Source organism: Melopsittacus undulatus, chromosome 10 (genome assembly GCF_012275295.1).
Source record: "Melopsittacus undulatus isolate bMelUnd1 chromosome 10, bMelUnd1.mat.Z, whole genome shotgun sequence".
In the NCBI taxonomy this organism is placed as follows: domain Eukaryota; kingdom Metazoa; phylum Chordata; class Aves; order Psittaciformes; family Psittaculidae; genus Melopsittacus; species Melopsittacus undulatus.
Genome location: NC_047536.1, coordinates 2,859,562 through 2,874,987, shown reverse-complemented (window position 1 = coordinate 2,874,987; position 15,426 = coordinate 2,859,562). Strand labels below are relative to the sequence as shown.

The following is a 15,426-nucleotide window of genomic DNA, read 5'->3' as shown; positions in this document are numbered from 1 at the left end:
TATTGCCACGTGCTGGAGTAGTAAAGAGATACACAGCAACACCTTGCCCACACAAGAGACCGTTTCTTACTAAGGATAAGTAACAGCAAAATGGTTTTCTGGCTAAATATACATCGGATGCTACCACAGTGCAGGGAATACCTGGGTTAATAACTGAATAACACCTCTGCACTGCAAAACTGCAGATTTGCAAGGCTGTTCAGACTTCAGCCAAGGGATGAGTAATTCTGGAGGACAGTTAATGCATTGAACTGGAATTCAGGGTACCCGGACTAAAGATGCTGCTCACAACACTTTGCACTAGGCAGCTGTGAGGAATGCACCCTAGAACAGCAATGCTTCATAGACATGCATGGTACTTAAGCAAAAGTAAGGCTGAAATACCTAAATACTAAGTAGTGGCTTTACAGATCTTGCAATCCTGGTAAGTTTCCGTAACTCCTGAAGGATCTTAAGTTACCTGGGGTGAGAACTGTGTCTTTAGGAAGTAGGTGCTAAATAAGTCTCATTCTCAGCTGTGGCAAAGCAGTACTGCAAGAGAAAGCTGTAAAAGAGATATTTAAAGTATCATTGCAGTCTAGGTGGAAATAGACACCATTTAATTTCCTGCTGCACTTTAGAAGAGTGTCTCCTTTACATGCAGCTCTTGCAGGAGAAATTAAGTGTAATGAAAACCGTCAGTTATGCAGACATTCCCCATGCAGGATGCTCCATCACCCATCTCTGAGCTGAGGCTTGTTCAATAAATTACCTTTCTCTGGTACAAGATTCAGAGCTTGTGACTTACTTCTTTTCAGGAAAGCCATCACTGGAAATAATTAAATTACTAAATGTTACACTCCATGTACCTTATTCGCAGCAGTTTGCTTTGGATAATGGTGATATGCCTGGATGGGAGAGGAAATCTAAAATCCCTCTGTCAAAGACCAGTGTTCAGACCCTGTTTATATGTATGAATAATTCCAGACTAATAAACAGTGGGAAATAGAAATACTGTGGCTTAAGATATGAACATAACTAACTCTGCCTCAGCAAGTGCTATGCTTGAAACGCGATTTGAATTCTTTCCCAGCCCTACCCACAGATTGAGCTTGTTTACTACTTTTTCACAAATAAAAATGTTTGCCTTAGAGCATATTGCAGCCATGGCAAAGCTGCTCCCATAGGTGACATTACAGAACTAACAGCTGCCTATTGGGTTTCCTCCGCAGAAAAACAGCGAGTGTCACCTCATTGCAAGCAACAGTCACCCAAAGTCTGTGCCCATTTAAAATACAACAAAATCATTTTAGACTTCTTCCAGCAAATGTTGCAGTAAAATAAACTCCCATAATATGAGAATCAACTTTTTCCCTCTTCCCACACAGACCTCTCTTTATATATTCCTCACCTGGTACTGATTCTTACCACTTGAGAAGTCTCACATGATTCTTACTGCTTTCATCAAGTCTTTCAAACAATAAGCACCCAAAGGCACATATGAAGTGGATCATGCCCAGCTTCTGCCTCAGTACTTTTTCCACCCTGCTCCTCCCAACAAGTCCTTACTACAATCCTTTACCTTATGAATTTGGCATAAGTAATTCTGGATGCAATATTAACTGCTGGAACAAAAGTATTCCTAAAATCTACACAATACTTTCATTGGTAACAAGCTATACTCTAGCTCTAGCCCAAAGGCAGAGCAAGCCCCAGCTTTTGGGTCTTTCTGTGCTATCCACCCAACTTTGGATCAGGGCCTCTGTCTCCCTGTCAGCAACCCATAAGCAAAAGTCTCAGACCAACACACAGCACTTAAAGCAAAGATGAAGTATTTGAAGAGAACTGAAAAAGATCATATTCAGCTGAAGCTCTGAGCTGATGTGAGCCCTCAATGACTGCAGTTAACATTCTCATCTCTTACTGCTCATGGTTCTGCAAACATTTGCCTCAGAAGTGCTTTATTTTCCTATCCCTGCAACCAGTGAATCTATGCACTGTTCTACAATTTCATATTACCCAAAGAAGATGGCATATAAAGTTTCTCTTGTTTTCTGAGGAAAGTATTTCTTAAATCAGTAAGGCAAATTTGCAACAAATTGCACTTTTCTGAACCTCACACAACTTTCTGCTTTGCACAAGGCTCTAGGCTGGAACATGGCATACTACAGTAAAGCCTGTGGGGAGACAAGATGAGCCTGTTGAGCCCCTCTTCTGCACCAGTCAGGAGCAGGGACTTCTCCCTCTTCTCACAGAGGTATCACCGAGTGTCTTCAAAACCAATGTCAGCAGAACATTGGCCATATACCTCTGTACCAGATCTGGCCTGAGCTTATCATGTCCAGTTCCAACCCCATAATCCCTCCTTCCATAAGAACTCCTACCTGGGAGCTTTTACCTCAATAACCCTCCAAACACTGAATGAGCCAACAGGGTGTCCTTGCTGCCCTCATTGCCTCAAGACCTACCTTCAACACATACCTGCTTTCCCCACCAGGACCTCCATGTTACTTCTGACACACACACACCAGCTCCTCCTCCATTTAGATTTAAATGACATGAACCTGAGCTCTGACAACCAGCCCAGCATAATAAAGCCTGATTTGGCTCACACCCATAGAAGCACACTATTGCTTTTATCTATTGAAAAAAACCTGCACTTACCAAAAAGGACCTCAATAAATATGTTGAGATTTAAGAAACTGGAGCCTGAAGCTAAGAATACCCAGAGAGAAGTGACTTTTGTTACTATATAATTAATATGTGCTCTCCTGCAAACTAAATGTGATTATACATGCAGTTGCAGTAGGACAGATGCTGTATTAACATAGCTCTGACTGGCACTGAGCACAAATGGGAACCTGACCTCCCTGCATACAAGCAGCTTCTCTGGTTAACCACTCCACTGCCTAACACAGGCAGCAAAGCACTCTTAGGAACTTTGCTGCACATTGCAGTACCAACAGTACCCAAAAGCAGTCAGCAACTGGCAGCTCTCCATCTGCTGAGCAGCACAAGCACTTAGCTTAGCAAGTTGCTTACATGGGATATATGCCATGGAAGAGATCCCCCCTTTTACTCCTATTTATAGATGTTAATCTCCACATAAATAGTAACAATTTTACTTTAGATATGTTAACTGAGGAAAGGCCAAGTAAATTCAAAATTAGCATAGAGATCCATTTGCAGGAGCCTTAACACAATGTTCATCTCTTTACAGAACTTCATGCTGATCAATAACAACTCTTGGTTGGATTAAGACAAAAACCTCATCAATTCACTTGATAAACCCTGCAGGACTGCATCCATACCTCAGAACACATTAAAGCACAAAGGAAAGTCTATTGCTGCAGAAGTACACAAAGATGAAGACAGAGCTTCTGTATAATGCCTAGAGAAAGAGGGAAAAAAGTGGCCCCAAATCTGCTCCAGGACATACTTACAGGGCATTTGCTCTGGGGCAGAGGATAAAGGAGCTGTCTCACCCCACACCTAAAATGTTCTATTCACAAGTTTTAGAAAGGGTTTTTAATTTACTCTTCCCACTAAGAGTATCAGTGCCTGACTCTGCAAAAAGCATTTCATTTGTTCCTATCTGTAAACACTCAAACTAGTAAGGAAGAACAAGCCTATCTGGATGAAAGAGTGTCTGGTTCTACCAAGTAATAGTAGCTATGTCCACCACATCCAGCCTCCATTGCCCTGGTCTTAAGAATGGCAGCAGCCACAGCAGCATAAAAACTTTGGGGTTCATTACGAAGTACATCTGTTAATCAAGGCAATTGATGGAAATTGATGGAAAGCAATTCCAAAAGCTTTCCATAGCTGATGTGCTTCCACACAAGCGCAGATAGAGAACCTTTAATGGGGCTATGCACAAACATTCAAGCAGTCTGGATCAATGAGACTGGACAATACATACAGAACTCAGTAAGAGTGGTCTTGCCAGTGGAGCATCTACAGCCTACAGGAGGGGAGAAAGCACAGCCCTTTTTCTCATGGCCACGCTAGCCAGAAGAGAGAAAACTACAATCAGAAACAGCTGCATAGTTGTGGCACAAGGGATTTAGAGTCCTGCAGAGCCTATGCTTGACTGCCAGTAAAATAGCTACATAACTCCTGAATTGCAGTTGCACCACAGCTTGTATGCACCCAGCTGTGTAGGACACACATTTGATCTCTGCCTGGATGCGTTTTATATGTCTTACACAGCAAGGAACCAGATTCGTACAACTCCTTACTTCTCTTATCTACAGGGGAACTAGTTCAGCTCTCTAACACCAGAGCAAGTGCTGGGAAAGGGAGAAGGCATCCCCCAGTCCTACACACACTTCAGAACAGAAGCAGGGAACATACCCTCAAGTGCACCCTCCAGAAACTACCAGCATTAGGAGGTCATTCATTTCCAAGACCATCCTAAAGTAATAGAGCATCCTAAATAAGAGCACTGAGCAACCCATGTTTTAAAATTACTACAATTAGAGCAATCCAGACATTCATCATCCCCACTTATGTACTGGGTCAAGCCTCTTCACTGCAGCAATGAAGAATGGAAAGCAGAAAGAAAGCTTTTGAAGTTTTCCTGGAAAGTAAACATTACCTTATCCAAGGAGACCTCTCTCTACCCATGGAACACTTCAATGGCAAATGTCTTCATAAGGTCCTGGGCTGAGCTTTTGGGGGTGTTAAAACCTCGGCAGGGAGTGGGTAAAGGCCCCAGGTGAAGCTGGTCAGGGCCATTAGGGCCTCAGAGTGCCCATAGGACCCTGATACACAGGGACACATGATATAGACAAATATCCTTGAGTGATCCTAGGACAGAATTTCTCTCCGTGAAAATGAGGTGGAAAGTCGAGCCAAGTCTTTAATATTGTCATACAATTTACACACAGGCATTCTGCTGGCAGAGCAGGTGCTTGAAGTCTTCTGCTCACAGAATCTAAGATCGGTGACAAACTGTGCATAAAACCCCATGTAAAAGATAAGTATAACAAAGAGCAGTTCTATTTCTTTTCAGAGTTGGTATTATCATACATCCTCTTCATACAAGCATCCAGGAGCTTAATGCACAATCTTTATTGAACCTGAATGATTTAAGAGTAAAAGTGAGGTGAGAAAAAAAGGGGAGTTTTGCTGAATAGTCAAAAATAGAGTTGTAGGCAATTTTCAGCACTTACTGTGTGAAGCAGCAGACAGCTCAGACACCTCAGTGTCTGCCTTCAGCTATCTTTCAGTATCACAGCTTATTTGTCACTTATAATGAAACCATCTAAAACTAATGTCTAAATTCTGCAACATGTTAAATGACACAGAGGATCACAGTCAAATAGTAAGGAGCACGTAGAAGAATGCTTATCTTTCTCTGGTAAATAGGATTTGAATTCTGTAAGTTCAAATCCTAAACAAGAAGTGCATGCCCCATCTGCCAGAACAAGATGGTGAAATGAGAGTTAACTGAAAAACAAAAGGGTTCCCATTTTGAGGGGGGGAAGATCCACTTTGCCTCTGTTATAATTAATGCACACTCTGAACTGGCATTGCTGCCACAAGAAACATCTTAAGGATTTCCTGCAGACCCAGCACCAGAAACATTTCTTGCTGTATTGCACCTCCTACTTTGCACAGGCATAACCACCTGCACAGTCACACAGCAAAGCCATGGCAGGGAAGAGCTGCAGTCTGCAAGTAACCATTTCATCATTTTTTATTGTGAAATCAGCTAACACAGCCAGATCTCTGCTCCTCTTTCCTGCTGTGGTCATGACAATGCTAATGCTGACACAAGCAGGAGCAGCACAAATACAGAACCCAGAGGCTAGGAAAGGACCATGTCTCGCAGTTGCAGCATCAGCTAATGCTGTCTTCAGTTGTGTGTGAAAGTTGAGCAGTCAGGGTCTTCCTCCTGAGGTTTTGAGTCTCATACCACTGTAGCCAAAGAAGGAAGCCCAAATCACACCCTTGTGTTGCTTTGAGCAGTAGATGCTCCTGTCCTTAGTGACAAAACATATTGTATCACTCATCCACAAGCAGCAAGGTGAGCTCCTACCCTGACGCTGTTGTTAATCTGTGTCTTAGAGGAAGACCTAACTGATTAGAACAGCTCCTCCTGAATAGTTACCTTTGATCTGTGCTGACCTTCCTTCATGAGCCAGAGGATTAAAAAGAACAGTTCCTCAGTCCACTCACAGTACTACACACATGTACAGATGAAATATACATGCAAGATGCTTGCTTATGAGATAAAAGTATCTCTTATTTTGGGCCTGCTTCATTTAGAATACAAGGTGACACCGAATATCTGAACAGCATGAGGTGCTCATGAATTCAGTTCCTTGGAAACTCTGAGACAGTGTAGAGAGGACTATAAATACTGAAAACAAAACTAACACTAAAACCAGAACTATACCTGGGACTATGCTGGTTAGCAGCAGCTCTTCTCCATGCCAGTCTAGTTGCACCTAAACTCAGGGCTCAGGAGCCCTGAGGATATCTGTAGAGGATGAAATGTTCTGGCACTTACAGGATGGTGTCTTCTCTGCCTGCAAGCAAAAAATCTGTGCTGCAAAGATGGGAATGCCAAACATTCCTTCTGAATCCTAGCTTCTTGCTGCCTGTTAGGAACACTGCAGGAATAATGGAAGGTGCCAATAGCACCACTGGGTTGCAAGTGAAACTAAGATGCTGAAACATCATTATTTTCATCAAAATGGTCTCCCAGTGGTTCGGAGACAACTCCAGGAACAAACTTGCCAACAAAGTTTTCAAGCTGACAAGCAGGTATTCTTTATTGCTGTGCCAGGAGACACGGGGTATAGCTCCTCCTAACGTGTGTCTCTCTATTGCTACACAAGCCGTCCTTACATAATCCCTGGATACATATATATACATATTCATGAGGCTACGTATGGATTACATCATTTTCCAGAGAGTTCCCTGCATGCGTACAGAAATGTGGTGGTCTCTGAGGGGCGTTTACTTCTTCCAACAATCTTCATCACTTCTGGCAGCCTTTGGAGCACGTGCAGTAGATGTTTATACCAGTTCAATTGGTTCATTAGCACCAGAGAGACAGCAACCCTCCTGTCCTACTTATGGGTTAGTTTAACTGCAGCCCATCCTGGACACCTGCCATTCCCAGACAGTCCTTATCCTTACCTTCTGTTCTTCTAGCCTGTTTTTCTAACACTCATTTTGCACTAAGGTCATAAGGGCCTAAAACTACATAAACTACAACAGTTTATCTTATACACATTTCTCAATATGTTCTCTAAATGTACTCTATTTTTCTCTGTGAATTATGCACCTCAGTAATTTTCCATTACTACTGTTACAAAGACATCAAACTTAACATTACTTAAAATTGATTCTAAAGGTTTATGTATTTCATTTTGTGATTCTGTGCCCACCTTGTCTCACTAAGTAACATATTTTCTGATGGCATGAAATTCACTCTCAGAAACTTTCAGGATTGACAAAAGCATTTCCCATGAAGGTCTGAAATGAAGACAAATCAGTATATAGCTGTTGAAGCATTCTCCTTTTCCTCAGCACTGCAAAATCCCTGGTAGTTTTCTTCTTGTTCAATGAGCTATTTAAAGATTTAGCAGGATCAGAATCCAGATGTGAGTCTGTGTATGGACAAGATGCTCTGCAATTGCAACGTTCACTCCAGACTTTGACTTGAATTTAATAACAATGGTTTTCTTCTTGGTGGAGCTGTGGAGCCTTCCTTGTGATGGGTGCAATGACCAAAACTTGCTGTTAACCAGTACAGATGCCAGCTGGAAGCAGTGTGAACTCTGCAAGTTCTATGGAGTTACCTTTGTTTAGGTTAAGAAAACAACTGCTTTTCTAAATAAAAAGAATGGGAATGTCAGGGGCAATAAGCTGTTTACTGGTGTCAATGGTTAATGTGATAAAAACAACAAAATGGTCTGAGTTCAACCTGTATTTATCAGAATAATTGGATAAAATTGCAATATTGCTGTCAAAAAAACCTTTATGAACTAAAAGTTTTTGTTACTATTCATTCATCTTTGCTGAAAGAGAACCATTTTATTTACTTAGTTACTTATTTCCTCTAAATGACCAGGTACCAAACAAACGGGCAAAGCAAATGGAAGGCTGCTACAGAAGCTCTGCCCGGAATATCCAGGGCTCCGGCGCCATCTAGGGAGCACTGCTCCACTGATGCTCACTGGAATTCCAATAGGGAGCACAAGCGTCTACTCCTGTATTTGCATTTCTCGATTTCAAAGCCATCCTCTCAAGCAAATAATACTTAAAAGCAGCTCTCTCTTACATGTATTTCACCCAACTGCAGTGAAAACTTCTCCTCCTTGCAGCTTAAAATCCCTTTTAACTTCACTGTCTGTGCTATTGAGAGTACTGAAGTGATGCCCAGGGCCTGCACCTCCTCATGCCATAAAAGGGATCAGCCTGGATGGAGGCCACTACTCAGTCAGCATTCAGTCAACAAGCTGTATGCAGCTCCGGATACACCATCTAATGGTGTGCAAGGGGCAGCATTACTCCATCCACAAACACTGACTCTAAAGGGTTTAAAACAACCGATTTTTTTCAAGGAAAGGAGAAACTACACCAAAAAAATCCAATCTGATAAATCCAATAATAGGCAAAACTATCATCCTTTAGGGCATACTTCAGGAACAGCCCTGTACCCAGCCTTTCTTCCATCCTTTTGAGTAGCTGCAGAGGTGGGCACCCTTCATTTTCCTCACCTCTGATGGCTTCTGCTTGGTACCACCATTTGTACGCTGCTGATCATGTCACAGCACTTTCCAACCTATTTCAGCTCTTCAGGGGGAAACCAGGGCATGTGAAACCTAAGACATAGCAAGGAAATGTCCCTTGGATAAACAAGCTGGATACACTTCTGTCTTTTCTCTCCCTTTCCCAGCTTTTATCACTTTGTTCAGGGGCTTTTCTGATCACCCCTTTTGACTACAGCATTCATGAAAAGAATTTGAGTCTGATCACCTCTCAACACCAGGACAAACCCTCAGGCTCACCATAACAGCAACACTGAGCTTTGATTTAGTTCTGCCTTTTGAGAAAACCCCAAATGCTCAAAGCAATTGCCACTGGGAGAGGCTTGCCTGTAGGGCTGGCAGGGTCCCACAGCACAGCAGGGCACAGCCCAGCCTTGCAGGGAGGACACAAGCGTCTAGGTTTTCCTGCTCTCATCTCTACCTTCCCTTTCGCACATTAAGGAAAACATCAGTTCAGTCTTTCCTCCAGAGAAACCCTTTCTAAGGTCTGCTAGGTGTTCTCTGCATTTGCTCGCAGGGTCTCTGGACAAACCAGACATGTTGCATCACTTCTGACCCTAACAGAGTGGAACAAAATAAATGCCTGAAAAAACAGCACTCTTGGTAGAATACCTTCAAGTACTTGCCTTTTTTTTGTAGCTCCTTAATATATTTGATAACTGATGCTCTGCTTTCCGAATAGAGTTCAGCTGCACTCTAGTGGCTGTTTTCTAGGATCTCAGGGAGTCTGGAATTGCCTAAACTCTATATTTCCACTCACTCAAAATAACACGATTTACTAACAATGGAAAATGTGCTTCTTCAAGTACACACTTCTTTTTTCCATCCAGAAAAATCGTTGCTGAGGTTCAGTTCAGAATGTAGGATTTTGTTGGTGTGAAATCAGATTTGAAGCCAGTATCTCAGATGCAGTTTTATTTCAGATGCTGGTAGGTTGGCTGGCATCCACTCGACTGCTAGTCCCACTGAAGGGCCGTATATATAGCCCATGTATCCAGCTTCAGCGTCAGCAGGTCAGGGTCCACCATTGCTCTTGAGAAGCACAGTCCTTAGTGCTGGGTGCAGGTCCTTAGTGCTGGGTGCCTGTCTGTGAGTTACCCACTAGGTGGTGAGGAAGACTCGCAGTTCCTTTCCTACCAAAGAGCTGATTTAAGTTGGCAAAGCCTCAGTTTGGGATCTTGTATTAATGCACAGACATTAACTCAAGGTTAACACTAGACTGCAAGAACTAATGGAATAATGGAGGAGGACATTTGAGGAGTAGAAAATGTGTCTCAATGATTATTAAAGACAGCAAGGAATATATGACAATACTGCAGTGATTTTTAAAGGGTATAAAAGCGAAAGTAGATATAGATAGATATACAGCTTGGGCATAAGGCATGTAATGTTAAAAGGGGAAATACAGGCTGCCAATAGTAAATATTCCCTGGATGAAAGGGAAAAAAGTAACCAAGTCTTTTAAAAACAAAAAGGACAAAAGAAAAACATGTCATAAAGATCACTTTGTTTTGGGACTGAGATGAAGATGAAGACAATTCTTACGAGGTTTGGCCTTTTTTTGCTTGGTTCTAGGAAAATTGACATTTAAACTGAGTTGTTCTAGAAAAACAGGCTATTTTGAAAGCTTTTCGAAGTGGGCCCTTGGCTCCACTTTAAACAGGGTGTGTGAAACAGAACAGCACAGAAAGAGGTGAGAGAAGATGGAAAATAATGACTCTCTTTGAAGGCAGCAGCATGTGGGCAGTGTGAATTTCCCTCCTGCACTGCCTAAAATGGTTAGACTCTCACATTTCCAAACACCAGTCACCAAACCCTCACTACATCTTACAGAACTGTACCACTGGCAGATGTTACTTGACAACACATCTTTTATGTGCAGGTTGTGCCACTGCAGGCATCAGCTACAAAAGACCTAATTCTTTAAAAAGAAGCAAAAAAGGTCACAATGGAAAAGGTACCTGATAATAGTAATAATATCAGTGTTTCTCAACATTTGAAAAGCTAAATGCTTAAAATCCATTCCATGCAAGATCATCAACTGAATTATATAACAGATATATGCTGCCTACTTTTTATGTCTCCATTTCTTGAAATATAAGGTTGAACTACTGAGATTCAAAGCCTGTGATCGTTCCCAGTAGACAGTTAGGACTGCCACCTCTGAAATTAGTTTAGTTATCAACCAAAATTGCTTCATTCAGCCTGTCAAACTTGACATTCTTCCCCAGGAACCCTGACTATATGGCCCTGTCTGTTAGCTGCAGTTAATTTAACTGTCCTAAAGCTTTCTCTGCCATCATTCTGTCTTCCTCAGATGCAGTTGCTTCCCAGACATCCTCCTGCAGACTCTTACCCAAATCTGATTAGGTTCTGGCCTGTGTGGATATTCAACTTCTTCTCGATGACCTTCAATGCTGAAATTGCCTCCCTGAGCGCAGGACACGGGAAACATCAGGAGCACATGGGTGGAAGTGCTGCTTTTGAAGGTAGTAACAGTGACTGTTACAGAGAGAGACAATAATAAGTAGGAAAGAACAATTAAAAGCATGAGGAATTAATGTGAGTTTTTCACCAGGATCAAGATTTCCTTGTGTGGAATATGGGATTTGTCACATTGCCCTTCTGGGCCACAGAGACAGACATTTAAACACATCTTTCAAAACAGCTCCCTACAGTCTGGTCACAAGTGGGGGCCATGACTCATGCATGGTTATGTGTCTGTTGAACAACACTTCCCATTGACATGTTCAGATAGAGACATGGGCTGGAAATGCAATTTCAAATTGTTACACTGATCTAGCACAGTATCAGGAAACTCAAATGGAGAAAATACAAGGGGATGTTTCCCCAGCAAGCCTTGCTTGACCACCACATTTATCTGTTTAGTGCATTACAAAAGAAGTTCTAAAGACAAAGCTCAATACACGTGCAGCTGGTTTTTGCAAAGGGCATAAAATATGCATGTAGCTGTAATGCACTCAGTGACAGACAGGATCCAAGCAAATAACAATATAATGATCAATGTGTTAGGACTTCCATGGTGCTTGCTTTCTAGACTAGCAGAGGGGTTTTAAAGGTGACTGCTTTTCTCCTATCTCAACATCATAGTAAATGATACTGTGATTATTCTATACCATCATCTCACTAAATTTTGACCAGACTAATTAGTTTTATCTCAGTATATATAAGGAATAGCACAATTGAAATTGGAGCTGCTACACTGCATTTAGGATAGAAATTAGATTAGAATGTAATGAAATTCTGGAATTATAGCAGAGGCTTCTTCCTGTCTCAGCACTGTAAGAAACTTGTTTCTCTGTTGAGGGTGTAAGGGGGTGTCTCAGATGTATGCTATGGAATCTCCCCTTTGGCACTGCTGATAATGCACCACCAAAATAACTTCTCTCTTGGGAATTCTTTGTCACAAGTTAATTTACTCCTATTCCATCCCCAAACCTAGATTTACACTGAAAAGGTGGTGGTATTTCTCTGATACTGCCAGTACATGCCTCAGATGATTCATACAGGTAATTTCAAATAGGAACGCATAAAACACAGCTATAGGATGTATTTGATAAATGCTACACAGTTTATAACAGCTGTTAGAGCAGTTTAGTTTTAGAGAGCTTTAAATACCATGCTGCTACCATCATTTATCAACATTTTTGCAGAAAAGTAAGGTACTTTAAATCAGACTCTGAAGTTCAAAAGGAAAACTCTTCCATACAATACTATAAGGACTTCCAGATATGATCTCAAATACAGGCACTTGGATGTTATCCGCTTGCAAATTACAGACCCAAGGTTAGAAGGTCTTCAATGACTAGAAATAGTGAGAGTGATGCATTAGGAAGAAGAGAAACTTTCCCTTCCAGTGCTTCAGAACTATGCATCTACTCTTACTAATACAGGAAGCTGACAAAATACCACCTTTGGTGCAGTGTGAGGGAGCAGCTGTGAAGAGTGACCCCAAGCATTCATACCAATGCAGCTGTGGGAGGAAGCTCCACATCAGGAACAGGGAGAAGGGACAGTGGCTTTATTAAAAACCAGGCATATTTGGCATTACTAAATGCAGTCTCACTAAAGGGACCTGGGATAGGCTGGTGCCTGAAGTGCCTCTGCATGACAGATGCAGTCTATCTTATGTCCCTGTGGTGATATGGGTCTGTAGATTCTTTTTCAGACACAGAAATCCTCATTAGAGGTAGCTGGATAAAGAACATTGAAACAATGTCAATATAATCATTTGTCATCTAAGTTTATCCATTTCTTAGTTTCACCAAGAGATGTCTTATTTGAAGGAACTGGCTCTAATCCCATCCCTAATTCTCATGCATACCATGTTATACACAGCTCCAACTACCCTTTCTTGCTGCAGACATCAGAGAAAGATGATGTGACACTTCAGGTAGTGAGGCAAGTTGAAGAAGTTTCTCTCAAGTGAATGTTTCTTCTTTGGAGGGGGGCTTGCCTGGGCTAGACTTGCACAGCAGCCAATGTCTATGCAGATAACATGCCAATATTCTTATCCTCTCTGGAGTGTGTATATAAGTGTATGCAATTACAAGCAAACAGAGTCCCGAGGAGCTTACTTATGTGCAGCAGGCAGAACGTTTTCAATGCTTTGCTGTGCTTCCTTGTTTACTTATTTATGTTCAGATAAAGGAAGTGGTAAGGCTGACGGGCTGACAGCTTTTCTGAGAAGAGACCATTTTGTGTCAGAGGAAGCTGTATGAGGTCCTAACAACTGAGTCCTACATTCAAAAAACAACAGCTCTTAAATGGAAGAAGCTGAGCATTAGGCAAAGGATTCCTGGACACGCTGGAGGTGCTCACACACAAGGAATATATGGCTGTTCCACCAACAGTACTGCTGGAACCTTCTCTAGCTGCCTAGGGGAGAAAACTTCACCATGGATTTAAGAAACATTCCCTACCGTTCGGATGTGCTTACCTGGAACCCAGATGACTTGGCAGACTACTTCAGGACAGTAAGTTCACCTGTGCTTTGTATTTGTGGGATGGAGGGGCAAACTGCTGCAACATGGGGCTAAATTTACATATTGTTATAATGGGAACTTGTTGCAAAACCAAAAGCAAAATCACTGACAAGAAGCTCAGCTAAACTGGCCAGCAAATTCTATAAGTGAAGCTTGAAAGTGTGTTTGAAATTGGGTATAAGAGAAACTTGTGGCTTCTCAAGAAAATACACCCTTTACTACACCACTTGTTGATATAACACATTAACAACTGCAGAAGGCATTAATGTGTGAAAAGTACAAGTTTTTTAGCTCTTCTTCAATGATTTTCAGAAGATGTTTTATATTTTCAAGTTGCTTATTGTTCAAAAATGTGCCTCTGAATGTCTTTGCTGATCCCATCCATGAGAATCCAGCAAGAACTCCACAGTTGTAGATACACAGACTCCACATTTTTTAGCCTCAGTTGGAGGCTCAGTTCAGCCTTTTGGTTTGACTTCCCCCTTCTAAAACTTCTTGGCCAAAACTCATGGTTCAAGGTTAGTAGCTGTCCCCTCTTTCTGGTTACATTTCTGATGTTGCCTTGTGTGACCAGCTGGGAACTTCTGTTTCTTTTGACATCTTTTTCACTTGTGATTATCTATAAATATCATTTCAAAAGGCAGAGAAGTTCCCACACTGAGGAAGTTCTCTGAACGGCAACACAGGAATGTGGAACCTTTCTGATTGCCCAGGAATGTGTAACTGAGCCAGTTTTACTCCAGTTTCATTTGTGTGTTCGCTGTAAATTCCTTATTCTTCAGTCTCAGAGAAAGGGCCTGCTCTGTGTCCCATGCAGCTGAATATGCTCCTCCCAAAGTCCAAACCTTTCAGCCTGGAGTTTAACATTCAGATCAATGAGATCTGGGGAGATTTGGGAAGACTTTCAAGCACTGCCAGCAGAGGTGCTTAATTTTCAAGTGAGCTGCCAGACCAGCCTTACAAAGCCTGTAAGAGTTTGGGCTTCATTTTAAAATCACATAAAACTCATTGTTTCAATGGCTCCTATAACTCTATGAGAGTTTTGTTTGAGCAGTTCATAGAATCATAGAATAGTTAGGGTTGGAAAGGACCTCAAGATCATCTAGTTCCAACCCCCCTGCCATGGGCAGGGACACCTCACACTAAACCATATCACCCAAGGCTTCATCCAACCTGGTCTTGAACACTGCCAGGGATGGAGCATTCACAACCTCCCTGGACAACCCATTCTAGTACCTCACCACCCTAACAGTAAATTTCTTCCTTATATCCAATCTAAACCTCTGCTGTTTAAGTTTCAACCCATTACCCCTTGTCCTATCACTACAGTCCCTAATCAATAGTCCCTCCCCAGAATCCTTGTAGGCCCCCTTCAGATACTGGGTTGAGGCAAGTATGATACTAGAATGCAAAACCAGCTAAGACAGACAAGCAGCTCAAACACAAAGCCTATGTTTGGAAACTACCAGCTACCTGCAAACCTCTAATTTTAGGTTCCTGCCAAGTAAGAATTCTTCACACTTTAGGGCAGTAACATCTGGTGTGTTAACTTTTAAGCCTCTGCTAATTTATACTATGCACTGTAAAATGCAGAAGCAAAGCTGTTGTTAATAAAATAGTTATTTTTAATAGCTAATCAATATTTTTCA

General features: G+C 41.8%; 1 protein-coding gene across 1 annotated transcript in view; it reads left to right on the top strand.

Moving 5' to 3' along the window:
* Nucleotides 1-13,499: 13,499 nt before the first annotated feature.
* The window catches only part of LCP2 (lymphocyte cytosolic protein 2), a 28,777-nt gene continuing 26,850 nt past the window's right edge, over nt 13,500-15,426 (top strand). The window contains exon 1 of the mRNA XM_034066930.1: nt 13,500-13,768. Within this exon, the coding sequence (XP_033922821.1) occupies nt 13,691-13,768 (78 nt within the window). The 5' untranslated portion in view covers nt 13,500-13,690. The remainder of the gene's footprint in view (nt 13,769-15,426) is intronic.